The sequence below is a fragment of the Lonchura striata genome, chromosome 3 (assembly GCF_046129695.1).
Source record: "Lonchura striata isolate bLonStr1 chromosome 3, bLonStr1.mat, whole genome shotgun sequence".
NCBI lineage: Eukaryota > Metazoa > Chordata > Aves > Passeriformes > Estrildidae > Lonchura > Lonchura striata.
In genome coordinates, this window is record NC_134605.1 from 42,123,349 (window position 1) to 42,138,088 (window position 14,740).

General features: G+C 38.0%; 1 protein-coding gene across 1 annotated transcript in view; it reads right to left on the reverse strand.

The window, feature by feature from the left end:
• The window catches only part of WDR27 (WD repeat domain 27), an 86,884-nt gene extending 75,566 nt beyond the window's left edge, over positions 1-11,318 (reverse strand). Inside the window, exons 1-9 of the mRNA XM_077782100.1 lie at positions 11,054-11,318; positions 10,073-10,214; positions 7,736-7,860; positions 7,157-7,270; positions 6,306-6,357; positions 5,795-5,865; positions 4,814-4,928; positions 3,375-3,504; positions 286-389 (exon numbers count right to left, since the gene is read on the reverse strand). Of these exons, the coding sequence (XP_077638226.1) occupies positions 286-389; positions 3,375-3,504; positions 4,814-4,928; positions 5,795-5,865; positions 6,306-6,357; positions 7,157-7,270; positions 7,736-7,860; positions 10,073-10,214; positions 11,054-11,236 (1,036 nt within the window). The 5' untranslated portion in view covers positions 11,237-11,318. The remainder of the gene's footprint in view (positions 1-285; positions 390-3,374; positions 3,505-4,813; positions 4,929-5,794; positions 5,866-6,305; positions 6,358-7,156; positions 7,271-7,735; positions 7,861-10,072; positions 10,215-11,053) is intronic.
• Between the last annotated feature and the right edge of the window lie 3,422 nt (positions 11,319-14,740).

Genomic DNA, 14,740 nt, shown 5'->3' on the forward strand with positions numbered 1-14,740 from the left:
CCCTCAAATTTTAATGAAGCAGAATAAGATTTCTTTTGTTTAACACTTATGAACTGCAAAATTGAATAAAAATTCACTGCTAGCCATTACACAGATCTAGCACCAATGTGTCTTCTGAGAAAAGTCACCAGGGCCAGGAAAATATACACAAGCTATTAGGAAAAAAAAAAATTTTAAAAACATTTGGTTTCTATTATATTCTGCTATTTCACAACCTAATTCTTACATTATTTATGTCAGACAACAAAAGCAATCACAATATAATAATATAGCTTTTAAGCATACCTCTGTAAGATAAAACAGCTTCTAATTCAAAGTTTGCCAAATTAATTATTAACAAGCCAGTGGAGGTTCCTATCCAAAAATAGCTAGTATTCTGGGAAGAATATCTATTAAAACAAGGAGAAAAATATCTCTGAGTAGGATAAAGAAGCTTTTCTTACTACCATACAACAAACAGAAATCGAGTTTTTTAATGCTTATTGCTCAGTCCCAGTACAACAATAATAAAGCACACACAGAAAAAATACATTAAATTTAAAGCTTTTTTTCCCAAATCTGTAGCTCAAAGTTTCAAGCAAAATTGGTGAAGTTCTGAAAAGTAAGAGCAGAACACAATCCTTGACTTCATGTAAGTGCTTCATGGCACATCTAAAACTGCACAGGAAATACTTTTCTTCAAAAAATTACTGTGGTTTTTAAGAGTTGGGAGATGATAAAAGTATCATATACACAAAAAGAAAATTCAAACCAAGCGGTAAGTCTACTCATAGTTTACTCTAACCACTCTTATATGAAAACCCAAAACACAGGGAAATTCAATGTATGTTTTTACACAATTAAATTACAAGAGAAAAGTCAGTACAAACTGAAGGGAAAAAACCCCAGGCAAGTCTGGAATGTCTGGCTCAGCCTGTGCTTAGTGACAGCACTATTGCAGTTGGGTAATGAAATCCAGCTGCTGCAAACACTACAGAGTAAAGTAATGGGTTTGTTAATTTCAGTTAACAGCCTCACAGGAGAAATATATTATCAAGCATAAGATAATTGTAACAGAATAGCAAGCAGTTGTCATTCTCAAAAGAATTAAAAAAATTTTGATGCCCCAATAAATAAAAATTGGCATCATTTTACTAAATTTTCTAAATAGGAGTCAGTAGGCTTATTAGTTTGATTTAAAATCAGACCACAGAGTTGAAGGATATGAAAAATATGATGCTGTAACTTGGTATGAAAAAACTCCCCATAGTGGCTTAGTACTAATTTTATGCCCCCAACAAACAAACAAACAAACAAACAAACAAAACCCCCAAACCCTAAATGTATACAGTCAAATATGTTAAGAAGCAGACTGGAAAAGACAGTTTCATTTCTGGTTTGCGATACTTTTAACATGATGTGAATAATTTTATTTGTGGTTTGCACTACTTTCATTACAGCAGTAACAGACTGATTTAATTTGCAAATTCTTTGAATTATGTATAAAGAAGTGTCACTATCAAGTTATTACAAACACCATAAAGTGATATATCCAGGAAGTTTAACTCACTCCAAATTTACAATAATAAAATCCATTGTGATGAGATTGCTCAATGTCAAAAAGCTTAGGAAAGTGGGAGATGCCTAATTTTGGACATCAGTGTTCCAAAATTGTTTCATTGTTGCTTTTCATTGCAGACAGGAAAAGCAGTGTATCAGGGTTTGCTCAATTCTTCAGACAAATCTGAAGCACTTGCTAAAACCGATACACGGTCTTTAAAAAGTAAATAGAAAAAAATTTTTATAAACACAAAATTCTCAACACAAAATATAATAGAACTGAATTAATAGCAGAATTTAATGGCCATGGTTGTTTATAAGCAGAACAAAACCTTCAGCTGCAATGTGATAGCTGATATAATAGACCTTAGATGTACTCTGTGAAGCAGTAAGAGGTGGGTATGGAAAAGTGATTTTATCTCAAATCAGAAAATTATTTCAAATTATCCATTACTGTGTATCTATTTCAGGCAACCATGTCCCAAAAGGTGATTAAAAAATAAATGAGACTGAGTTTCAGATATTTTCAAAATAAAATATTAAAATGTTACACAAACCATGCCTTCTACAAGGTACAAACTATTTTATCCAGAACTGCAGAAGTAACTTGTTCATGAGCTGTAATTTGCTGTCCCAAGAGGGAACACCATAGTGGCTGGCACTGGACTAACAGAGTAAAAAACATATGAAAAGCCTGCATATGAAAAAAGAGTAATTCAGGCTAAAGGTAAAATTGAACAACCTCACTAGGGATATGATGGGTTCTTTATTGCCATAAAATTTGTCATCTTCAAAGATTTGCTGCTGTTCAAATCAAACTTAGAGTTGTGATGAAGGCAAAGCTTTGATACTTTGAGAGTGGTATTACACAAGCAATAAGACAGACAGTGGTAATTCATCATATGACCTTCAAGTACTGTCACTGCATTAAAATATATCTGAGATGTGCATCTTAAAAATCACCACTTCCTTCCTCTCAATGGTGGTACTTCTAAATATGCAGGCATCATGAAAATAACCATGAATAATTACTTAAGATAAAGACAACCAAAATTGTCCAGGACTGCTGGATATTTTTCTTCTTTGTTTATCAAAAGTTATTTATATATCTAACAAGATTAATCAGTTCCATCTGAATAACCCACAACAGAGCAAAGGTTAGGACAAGAGTTTTCTAAAATATGGTGGGGCTGAGAAATTTACACAAGTGACAATCATAAATTACAACACAAACAAGTTGTTATTTGAGACAGTTCTTGTGGGAGTGTCCTGAACAGATCTCCAGGTGCCTGATAATAAACTTTTCTTCAGGAAAGAAATGCAATGCAAGGATTAATTCTGCTGGCTAACCAATTACATGGGAATGAGTAAAAGCATCATATTCTGAAACATCTGTCCCTCTGACAGACGTTTGACTGGAGCAGGTTATGTAGTTCAAAAATTATTTAAATTTGGAAGACAAACTGATACAGTCACACAGTGGCTGCATCACATATTGCTTTAGGAAAGCAAACTCAAAATAAATTTGATTTATCAATTACTTTTTAACTCCTCTGATTAGCTGGTATCAATAAATGTTACAATAGATATTCTCAATTACATTTTTATAGAATTATTTTTCAGAATAAAACCCAGTTTTAATTTTGTATCAGCTTGTGTACATTATCTTCCTAAGAGTAGGCCACTAAAACTTGCTGATCTCTAAAAGCATTATTTGATTTTCCTATTGCGTTTTTTAAAAAATACAAGCTTTCAGTGAAAATAATCCAAGCATAAATAGGAACGCCATGAAATACATTTGACTCAAATACTAAGTTATATTTTAAAGGACTTACGTGTTTTCCTCATTATGGAAACATACAAAAAAGTCACAATGCTCAATTAAGAGGATAGGCAATGATGTTTCCACTGATCCTTCTGGTCTCATATCTGTTTTGCAAAGCTTGGAATTATTTTGCCCTTTACCTAAGAAAGTCAACAATATCAGCTATCAAAATACTATGAAATAAGGGAAACATACAGGATTCAAGAGAGAATTTGTAGTAGTCATGAAAAACTAAGACCACACTCAAGAAACTTCTATTTTGAAAGATGGATATTTCCTAGGAGCCAGTTTTGCTCATTATTATGTGGGGTTTTCCCACATATCTAAAGACAAAATCCAAAGACCCTACTTATGAACTGAAAACAAGTTTGCAGATTTTAGGTGTTTTCATATCAAGAAATGACCCTGAAAGTCGTATTCCAAGAATCCTTAAATATGCTGAGTATCTCTCCATTTAGCCTGAAAATTCTCTTGGCACTAAAGCTACAACATAATCCAAAAGCAAGATGAAAATCCACCTCAGTTCCCTGTTCCCAAGGAGTCTCCAATCCATTCTGCTTGTGTAATTCACACTTGGGTGCTACTAGCATCAAATTCAGCATTAGACACAGACATTACATCATTCTCAAACATGAAAGTCAGATCCATAGGTTTTAAATGATAACAAGAAATGCAGGAGTCTTTCTCCTTAGGTTAGGACTTCAGGATTATGGAAGCTGGACCACTAGGCTGGTAAGAATACAACAGTCATTGATCCAGAAAAAGAGCAAGCATGGGAAACCAGATTTCCTTTTCCCTAGGAAAGCCACAGCAGTGCTGAGGGGACATGGGTCTGTACCTCACCAGGGAGAGGGTGACCTCCCATTGTACCCAGGCTGTCACCTGCTCACGGCCATCCCAAGGCACAACAAGGGAATGACTAAACCAGTCTGATACCAGGGAATCACTGCTGGGTTACCAGGGCAGCCTATAAAGACTTATGTGTACTCTGTGTTATACCATTAGAAATATCACAGCTAGAGAAATATCATATTATGAAGGCACTGGTATAGATTAAAAAAAAAAAAAAAAAAAAGAGAATCATAGGAACTTCAAAGGTAACTGAGAAATAGTACTCCATTTTGACAAGGGATTAATTTTTAGGCACTAGTTCTGTTCTCACTGAGGCCTTGGACAATGAATTCAATAAAAGCAAATACTTAATAGTGTACATAATGCAATATTTCATTAACAAATGCACTGGCCAAGAATTTATTACATACATACATGCATAATTCCTTCCAGATACACCAATACCCAACTACATATCATCTTAAATAAGAATTCCATGCCACAGTCTAAGACTCATAAGTCTGTCACGATAAATTATCATGGTAAAAAAAGCACACACTCAGTAGCCAGTAACAACTAGGCTATACCATAAACAGCATTCTAGGAGCATTGTGCTACCTATCTCTTTGCCAGATTTCCACACTTTATTACAGAATTTCTCTTGCTCTTTCTTTAAGTCGATATGTGCTACGCAATGGTAATTATGTTCACTGATTACACTGAAGATCCAAAGCTGCAAGAAAAAGAAAAAGCTATTGCAATAACCTTTTGACACTAAAGATAAAGCTTACATGAATACAAACTAAAGATCCAACATTTAAAACCATAGATATAATTAGTGACCTTTTGTATATGGCATCTCACCTTGGACAAGAACTCCAATTACATGTTGTTAGAGATGCTAAGACTGTTAAAGATAATCAAAGCAGCAATGATCAGTTTGAGCTGTACATCTAATTCTCACATGTTTATGTGTTTTGAAAAAAAGCTTCTTATAGTCTATTTCTCACAATTAAAAATCACAGGTGACATGCATGGAATTGCTCACTAGGTCATGTGCATGAATTTCATTTATACCTTTCTTGGTTTAGATACCACTACAGTTAAAGCTTTCATTTTCTTCAAAATTACTGAACAGTAACATTGAAGAAAAACATCTGGAAATTATCACGTAAATATATTCTTACCATTAAAGAGGTGGTGAAATGGATATTCACATTTACCACATTTTTATTAGAATTCCCACATGCTGAAATCATAACCTCTTCCATTTAATTGTCATGCATTTCTTTTTTTGGCCAAAATAGGAGAATCCTATTTTTCACCTTTTTTCTTTTAAAACAGATATATTTATAGCCTCTCAGTGTGCTCTTCTTACATAATCATTGATTGTGCTCTTTAAAGTTTTCCTGGTTTTCAGGAAAAAGTTTCTGTATAAACCATTTATGGTTTATGCTAAAAGCACTGAATTATGCCTATTAAAATAACTCTTTTAACAATTCAAAAAAATTAGGCAGTTTGTGAACCTTTTTTATAGACAGAAGCATCAATAATAGTTGACTCTTGACACAGAGACTGAGTTTAATGAACAATTCTTACCTGTCCCTCAGTACATCCAGTGATAACCTGTTTGTTTTCTTCATCAATTAGCAGACTTAGCAAAGGAAATGCTGCTCACAAAAGAAAGATAAAAGCATTTCTAGAGTAGACACAAATCTGATATTTAATTTAAATACATGATTCAAATTTGAATTTTCTTATTTATAAAGAGAGGGGGGAAAAGCCCTTACTGCAGTTCTGTTTGCAGCTCTCTGGATTGCCCATCACCTAAACTGCCATGGCAGTGGTTTCCTGCACCTGTCACCCAAGCTGCTGTGACGTGGTTTGCAGACTTGTTTATGAGAGTACACTAAAACTATACATTGGGAAGCAGACATTAAAGGAAAAGCTATTTACGGTTGGCTTTAAAGGATAGTATGTTTACTGCTACCTTGCCTACAAGTATTATTTTCACTAAATCAACCCAAAACTTCTATAATAATAAGAGATTATTATTTAGAGATAGGAAGTTTTTGCTATACAAAAATACATTTAAAAATAGAAAAATTACCTGTTATTATTCCTGACTGATATATTAACTGACTTGTAGAATAGTCCCACACCTTATGATAAAAAAAAATTAAAAAGATATAAAGATAGGTATCTACTTAAAAAAACACAATTTTAACAGCCATCACATAGTGAAAACAGAACAAAACAGTAATTTAAAGTTATATTCTTAAGAACAATTTTTTTTTCAGCACCTATTTCCATTTATGAAGGATTTTGTCCAACTGATAATCATCCCCGGTGGAAAAACGCAAACTCACATGATATGGATACATAAAGTATAAATTTTTCTTAGGTTGATCTTTCAGTGATTTTAGCTAAATTTAGAAAAAGGCATATATGAAAAAGGAAAGGGAAAAGAAAGGTAAAAGAAAAGGAAGGGGAAGGAGAAGGGGAAGGAGAAGGGGAAGGGGAAGGGGAAGGGGAAGGGGAAGGGGAAGGGGAAGGGAAGGGGATTGCATACAGTCCAATAATCCCAAAAAGGAAAATTCAAATTTATTTCAGCAGACTCAAAGGGCAATGTTTTCCTTCAGCTTAGCATACCTGAAACACTTCAGTTACAGCCAAGTTGATCAAAATATATTATTTCTATTTGCCAGATGATAATAATAATTAAGTTAATACTTAAATGTCAAAAGTTTTGAATATACAAAACCTGAATTTTTCTTTTAAAAAAGAGCAATTAATTTTTGTTATAATTTCCCAAGCAATTTGAAGAACAATGTCCTTATCTGCATGAAGTCCAAGATATTTTTTACTTAATCTTCAGAGCATATTTCAAGGGGAATAAATAAGAATAGTTCACATATTTACTAAATTTTTTTTTGAAGTTCATCTTTACAATTTCCTTGCCTTAAAGGTTCTGTCTTCTGACACTGATATGAGCATACTTTTCTCCCATGTGCAAAACTCAGCAGCAGTCACCGGAGCCAGGTGTCCATGCAATTCAGCTAGTATAGCTTCATTCTGTGATTAATCAAGTCAAAAATAAAAACAAAATAGATTTCAACATAAAATTGATGATTAAGTGTTTTAATAATTAATAACTCTTGCTAAGCATTGTCAGATTTGTTTTCAAAGTATAAGTCAGTAAGATTTTTACTGAAACTGAAGTTCTGTATAACATCCTGCTGGCAAAACCACTACACATTACTTTTGCTTCATCAGACTGAATGATACAGGAAGAGTTTTTCATAAGACTAAGAATATTTTCCACTTTTAAGTTATTGAGATACTGTTTCATTTCAACTCTTTAAACATAGTCTTCTATCTGATATATGATGTATTATCAAGTGCCAGTTCCTACTTATTTTGTGACACAAAATGAATGTTTTTGCTTAATTTTACTAACATTTCTCTATCATTATTTTATTTGAAAGTGATTAAGTAAAAGAAATACCAGTACCATGGCTACAAACAATACTATCTCACCTTTGCACTTAACATGTAGATCTGATTTCCAGCACATACTGCCACTTGTTCATCATCTGGACTAAATCTTACATGAAGCACCATTCCCAAAAGAGTTCCTATAACAATTCCTCGAGGTGCAAACCCTGCAGCAATTGTATTGTTAGTGAGACTCAATGAAATATAAAAATCTAGTGCAGTGAGATCCTTAGAAAATTTGCATAGCAATTACTAACCACAAAGCTGTCCCAGTTTCTGTCAGGAATATGTACAGAAAAACACACTGTTTAAATACACCAGGGTATTGGAAAGAAAAGCATAGAACTATGGGCCACCAGAATTCCTCCATCTGCCCTGTTTCCTAGATATGATCTATCACTCCTTATGATAATAATAAATCCCATCAAATCATGCTTTCTTGCTTCCATTGAAGATTGCAAGGGAAAGGATTGTTGGAGTAGGATGATGTGCCCATGGAACCCACTACTGCCACGTTCATTATGGAGTAAGAAATCCTAACTGAAGCCCAGCAAAACACAACTTTGATAAATACTTCTGGAAGAATATGGCAGTCGCTCAGCCAAAAAGTAGAGGATTTTCCTTTTCTGGTTTTAATTTTTCTGTGTGAAAAGGCTGAAAGAGAAAGTACACCACTAAATACCATTATACACTCAGATAAGACTAAATCTGAAAACAGGACATATTTCTATCATGTCTTCATTATTTCATTCTGGTCATCTCACTGGTTCAAGTAGATTGGTTTCTGCTGATCCCTATTTTATAATGCTGCCCTTAATGATGTGAGAATGGTTTGGATATGTCACTAAATGTTAGGATTTCATAGGAACAAATTATCTAGAATACAAGCATAACTACAGATGTCCTTTCAGGCTTTCATATTTGATGCTGAGGAGTTTTTTTACAATTGATTAACAGGGCAAGATCACACAAAGAATTTCTTAACTACTTTGACAAAGTTTGTAAGAAATAATATGAGAAAACATGCCAAGAATGTGCAGAGGACAGTCTGTGGAGACAAAGTCTCTATAGCATCTGCTGAAGATTCCATAGATGGAGACAAAATGAAAAAATCAAGCAGTAGACAATCTGGATGCCAAATGCCTTTGTATCAAAACTACACATACTCTTTATCTCTCTACTGCTTTCTATACCTATCTTCCAGTTTTATTTCCTCCAAATTCACAGTCCCATTTTATTTCCAGTTCCTCAAATACCCTTTGGTTCTCTATGTTGCTCTTACATGGTTTAAAATTTAATACTTAACTTTTTTTTATAAAAAACATTGATATTGTTAAACTTTTCTTTACAACATTGGTTTCATATTATATAGATTTACAAATTCAAAAGAGAGCAGAGTACAAGAGAACTCACTCACATTAAATCATTGACAAATCTCTAATTACAGGTAACAAGGAGGAAACTTTTAATAGTGTGGGACAATGCCATGCAACTTTAAATATTGTTACTAAAAGGGGACAGACTACCACTGGGAATCCAGTGAATTATGACTCTGGGGATCTTGCTATTTTTCTTTTCCTTTTTTGTTTTGTTATTCTTCTACTTTCCAATGAATTTAAGCTTGCAGAGAGGTTAGCACTGCTCCCTAGAATCTAATGCCATTGGTTGAGGCTCCAAACCAAGATGGTGGTCAGGACACTAAAATTCCTACTCTCTGTGTGCTATGTCACCACAACGCTTATTCACACATGCACTCTTCTCCCAGATCAGATACTTGCATTGATCTCTCTTGCACACACACATGAAAACAATGTTCCAGAAGCAGAGGGAGAGGCAAAGCAGAATACGAAACCCTAGTTCCACAAGTATTCCAGAAAAGAAAGCACTTTGACGTTACATGTGTAATTATGCAGTACTGCTATGATTAATTTTTCTTCTGTCCATTTTACTCCACAGTGGCAGAGCGTCACTACCCCTGCAGTGCTTTCTCTGTGTTTGCCCCGAGGTGGCCGGCCGGCGCCGGTTCCCCCACAGCACCTCGGCCAGCTCCCACCCCAGCTCAGTGTGACAATGACAGGAGTGGCTGTGCTGCCGGCCTGGTTCCACTCGGCAGTGCCGGAGAAGAGCAAGAGAGAAACACAGCATTAATATGGCTGTTCACGCTGCTGAATCTGAGTGGCTGAGGCGTGCTTCTCAGAAATAAAACAATCTCGCTTTAGAAGGAGCAGTGGGAGAAAAGGAGGTGTTGGGGTGGCCTTCCACCTTCCACCTTCCAACTGGCTGAGCACTGGTCTGAGTGATTGGTGGTGAATGGCTGCCTTTGCATCGCTTCTTTGCTTATATATATGACACATATATATTACATAAAAAATACTGTACCTTCTTGCACTTTCTGTGTACATTCATCAAGATTCCACACTATCACACGTTCATGAGAAGCAGAGCAGACAAGGAGTGGATTGATTTTACTTCCAAATGACAGTGCAGAAACTGAGTAATGATGCCCTGACAAATATAATGGCTGACAAATGTAGATAAAGAAGAGTTAAAGAAACAAACAAAGATTATGAATAATATAAAACTACAAATGGAACAATAACTTATTTTTATTTACAACTTCCAAATCACCTAAACTACAATGTAGCTGTACTGGTTTGGCTGGGATGGAGTTAACTTTTTTCATAGCAGCCTGTGTGGCACAATGCTTTGGATTTTGTGACAAAAACAGCGATGATAACACAGCAATGTTTTGGCTGTTGCCAAATACTTTTTGCACAGGATTGAGGCCTTCTCTTTTTTCCCACTTTTTCCCAGTTTCCCCATCCCAATCATAAGCTGAAGATGCATAAGAGCTTGGTAGGGGACACAGCTGGAACAAATATTTCAGTTTTCTGAACTGGCAAAGGGATATTCCCTACCATATGATGTCATGCTCAGCAATAGAACTGGGATATTGCATGCAAGAAGGTGTTGAGGCCTGGGACATTGACTGTTGCTCAAAGCCTGTACTGAGATTTCTCTGGTTGTCGAGGGTGGTGATTGCTTTGGTATAGCTTTTTTTCTTTCTCTTCCCTTCACTCATTAAACTACCTTTGTCTCTACCTGTGACTTCTCACTTTTTCTCATCCTATGCTCTCCCCTATCCTGCTGGGAAGGAGTCAGCAGGAGACTGGGTTTAGCTGCCAGCTAAGGCCAGCCCACCACAAGAGCTTATTTTATTCTTATCACAGTAAAATATTCATAACAAATGTTCATTTCCAGCACTTAAGTGAAACCTGACGCTTCCACATTACGCTCAAGTATTTTATTTATAAATTAGTTTAAAGTAGCAGCCTACGAAGGGCTCTATTCTACCTTTACCTGAGCAGCGGCTGCGTTCCAGACGCACAACTCATTGCGACTCACAGGGAAAGCACAGTGGCCGTGACTGCATGCCAGCTGAAAGAGCGGCTCCGGCAGCTTGCCTTTAAACACGCGTTTCTCGCAGACCACGTCAGCGCCGCGGCTTCCTCCAGCGCCGCAGCGGGCCCCGGCGCCCTCCATCCTGCGAGCCGGCTGCGTCCTGACCGCGGGGCCCACGGGTCGCGGCCCCGCCCGGGGCAGCGGAGAGCCCGGCCCCGGCCCCGGCCCCGGCCCCGGCCCCGGCCCCGGCCCCGGCCCCGGCCCCGGCCCCGGCCCCGGCCCCGGCCCGTCGCCGGGGCAGCGCCGCCGCTGACGGGAGGCCGGGCGGGACCGACCTCGGTCACCCGCAGAGCGCGGCCGGCCCGCGGCGGCAGCGCTGTCCCCTCAGCTGGGCAATGGGCCCTGCCACCGGCTGCCTGCTGGCTCTCCACAGCCATGTCCTGGGCTGCACAGAAAGCAGCCTGCCCAGAAGGTTCAGGAGTGCCCCACTCGTGTCCCACTCGTGTGACACCAGCTGGAGCACTGCACTCAGTGCTGGGGACCCCAGGACAACACAGACATTGGAGCGGGACCTTAAGGAAGGGGTGAACATCTCTCCTGTAAAGACAATAAGAGATCTGGGTTCTTCACAGAATCACAGTCAGAATGGGTCAGATTGGAAGAGACCATGGTGCATCATCTGGGTCAGCCTCCCTGCTCAAGCAGACTCATTCTAAAGCACATGGCACAGGATTGCATCCAGACAATTCTTGAATATTTCCATATCCGTATCTTGAGAGAAACTCCACAACCTCTCTGGGTAATCTGTTCCAGTGGATGGTCACCTGCATGACTCTTCCTCATATTCAGGTGGAACTTTTTCAGCCTGGAAAAAAGGCTCTAGGGACACCTTATAGTACCCTGTGAATATATAAAATAAGCATATAAGAAAGACAGAGAAAAACTTTTTACCAAGACCTTTAGTGTCAGGATAAGGGGCAAAACCATTAAACTAAGAGGAGGTGGATTTGGATTGGACAGAGGGAGCATATTTTTTACAATGCAGGTGGTGAGGCACCAAGAAGAAAAACAAACCTATTTTCCCCAAGTTTGTGGGTGATGCCAAATTGGAGGGAGCAGTCAGAAACAGGCTGATGACAATTTTGTGGAGTCCAACAAGAGTAAGTGGGAATCCCACATCTGGCACATAGTAACTCCATGCAAGATGAAGGATGGTTCACTGGGAAGGGGCGCCTCAGAAAAGGATCCAGACATCCTGCTGAACAAGCTGAATATGAGCCACCACAGTGCCCTTGCAGCAGAGCAGCTAACTGCATCCTGGGCTGTGTTAGTAATAGAGAGTAGACAGCAAGTTGTGGGAATGATCCTTCCCCTCTATTTGGCTGCTGTAAGGCCACACCTGCAGTGCTGCATCCAGTTTTGGGGGTTCTGGTACAAGAAGGATCCTGACATACTGGAGCAATTCTAGTGTAGAGCAAAAAGACGGTCAGGGAGCTGGAGAAAATTATGTACACAGAGAGGCTGAGAGAGCTGAGTCTCTTCAGACTGGAGAAAAGACAGCTGAGACTTTATTGTTGCCTACAACAACATAACTGGAGGATACAGGAAAGACAGAGAGACTTTTCTCAGAGGCACTCAGTGATCACTTGGATCCTGGGAAAATCCAATTAGGGTCACACCAAATCAGTATTTAATTTTTAAAAATATCATGACAGTGGTTGAATATCAGAACAAGTTTCTGAAGAGGTATTGTGGATGTCTATATCTGGTGTTTACCAGGAGTCCAATGGACATGGCCCTGAGGAACCTGATTTCATTAGAACTGTTTTGAACAGGAAGGTGGACAGAAGTCCCTTTCAGCCTGAGTTATGATTTTTTAACCAAGTTTTTGATCTGCACCAACTTAAACCATTTTGATGCAGATCAGTCAATATCAACCTCAACTGCTTTTCAAACATATATTTTCTACAGGAATGTCTTAATTGTGTCTGTCTGTAATTAACACTACAAGCATTTTTGCCCTATATAAGCATCTGATATATATTATCACTCACAACGTAGTCTCCCTGTGCTTGTTAGTTTTGCCTGGAGAAAGTACCAGTCAAAACTCCCTTTAATGTGTCCATGTGAATTTGAATAAAGCCACTGTATTGAGAACCAGCTGCACAGAGGCAACTCAGTGCACTGCACATGGCACTATTTTTCTGAACTGTGACTCATGGCTGGGAATACTAGAGAAAATTTTATTGTTAATATACTGGTGACAATTTTGATGAGCGATACAGTCATGAATATGTTACAACAGTTTAGTCATTGGTAAAGAAAAATAAATGCTGACACAGCAAAAAAGGTGCTGTTCTGACATGTGAACAACCCCTGGGAATCTTAAAGAACTTGTTCTGAAACATGTGTCTCTGTAACTGCTTCTAGGCAGTTAAGTACTCTTTTTTACAATTTTCACCTGACTTTATTGTCGCCTTTCAATGTTTGTACCTACTATATATCCAACAATCTACTGTCCATAACAACTGGTAGCAATCCAAAGAAGTATCAGAGATCTTGGACTGATTTCTTGAGTGATCATTATTGACATGTAAATGTGCAAGAAGAATTTTATAGCTCACCACACCCCCATTAAACACCTCTGACAATGTCCTGTTTCTATGCAATGCAATGCTAAAAGACCTTGGCTCCACGTATTCCCACACCTTGGGTACCCACCTATCTCAAATCACAGAATCACAGAACCAGTTAGGTTGGAAAAGACTTCAGAAATTACTGAGTCCAACCTATGATTGAACACCACTGTATCAACTAGACCATGGCACTAAATGCCATATCCACCCTTTCATTATACAGTAAATACATTTTTTTTTTCCCCAAGAGACTCCAGCAACTCCCTGGGCAGCCCATTCCAGTGTCTGATCACCCTTTCTGTGAAGAATTTTTCCTAGTGTCCAGCCTATACCTCCCATAGCAAATCTTGAGGCCATTTCCTCTTGTCCAGCCATTTGTTGCCTCGGAGAAAAGATCAACCCCAACCTGGCTACAGCCTCCTTCCACATGGTTGTGGAGATTGATAAGGTCTCCCCTGAGCCTCCTCTTCTCCAGGACAAATAACTCCAGTTCCCTCAGCTGCTCCCTACAGGACATGTGCTCCAGACCCTTCACCAGCCCCATTGCCCTTCTCTGGACTCATTCCAGCAACTCCAGTTGAAATTGATATCTACGTGGAAAATGAAAGACTGCTGGAAATAACAGTTCCTTATATCATACTTTTGTGTCCAACAGTATATTTGTAGTGGTCTCAATACACAATCATAAGAAGAACTTTAAAAATTAGCTCTAGCAACTATATTTTAATGTTTTAAGCAGAATAAAAATCTTTATATGAACAAAACTGATTTCAAAAAAGCTAAAATTTATCACAATCTGCATTCAGCAGTCTTATGCAGCCAGCTTGTTTAAGCTAGGAATGAAGAGAACAAGTTACATGGATTTATGAAAATAGAGGGCTTTGAAGATAGAACATTAACTCAGCACAGGGCCCTTGGACAGGCTCTCTTGAAACTCTTAGTACACAAGGCACTCCATGCAGATTTTTTTTTCACTTTCAAACTTTCACTTTTGCTTATGATTTTAAGC